General features: G+C 40.3%; 1 protein-coding gene across 1 annotated transcript; it reads right to left on the bottom strand.

Annotated features, from left to right (window-relative positions):
• On the bottom strand, positions 1–303 carry OGAPHI_001332 (uncharacterized protein; the record flags this gene model as incomplete). Its single annotated transcript, XM_046202082.1, has 1 exon — positions 1–303. A coding segment is annotated over one exon (303 nt), but the record flags the coding sequence as incomplete, so codon positions are not given.

Raw genomic sequence — 303 nt, 5'->3', positions numbered from 1 at the left:
TTCTACATTTGACAGAATATCATTGCTAACTGTAGTTTGTTTTGTCTCTAGAGGAATATCATCGGGTACTGTCTGTAATTTCGCATCCTCTTCCGGAGCGTCCTTGAAATAATTTATAGTCTGTGCATTGGTAATTGGTATCTTGGATGGTGAGACTGGCTTTTTGGCTTTTGATAGTAGATCTATATCTTCTGTATCAGAATCATCGGCCATGCTAATCATATCAGGGCCATCGTAGATTGTACTGACTTCTATCATATCTGGTTCCTTGTCCTGCAATTCGTCGGCCAATAGCGGTTCAGT

The sequence above is a fragment of the Ogataea philodendri genome (assembly GCF_020536065.1).
Source record: "Ogataea philodendri strain CBS6075 chromosome Unknown scaffold362, whole genome shotgun sequence".
In the NCBI taxonomy this organism is placed as follows: domain Eukaryota; kingdom Fungi; phylum Ascomycota; class Pichiomycetes; order Pichiales; family Pichiaceae; genus Ogataea; species Ogataea philodendri.
The sequence above is the reverse complement of the archived record's forward strand: the minus strand, read 5'-3'. Positions and strand labels throughout refer to the sequence as shown.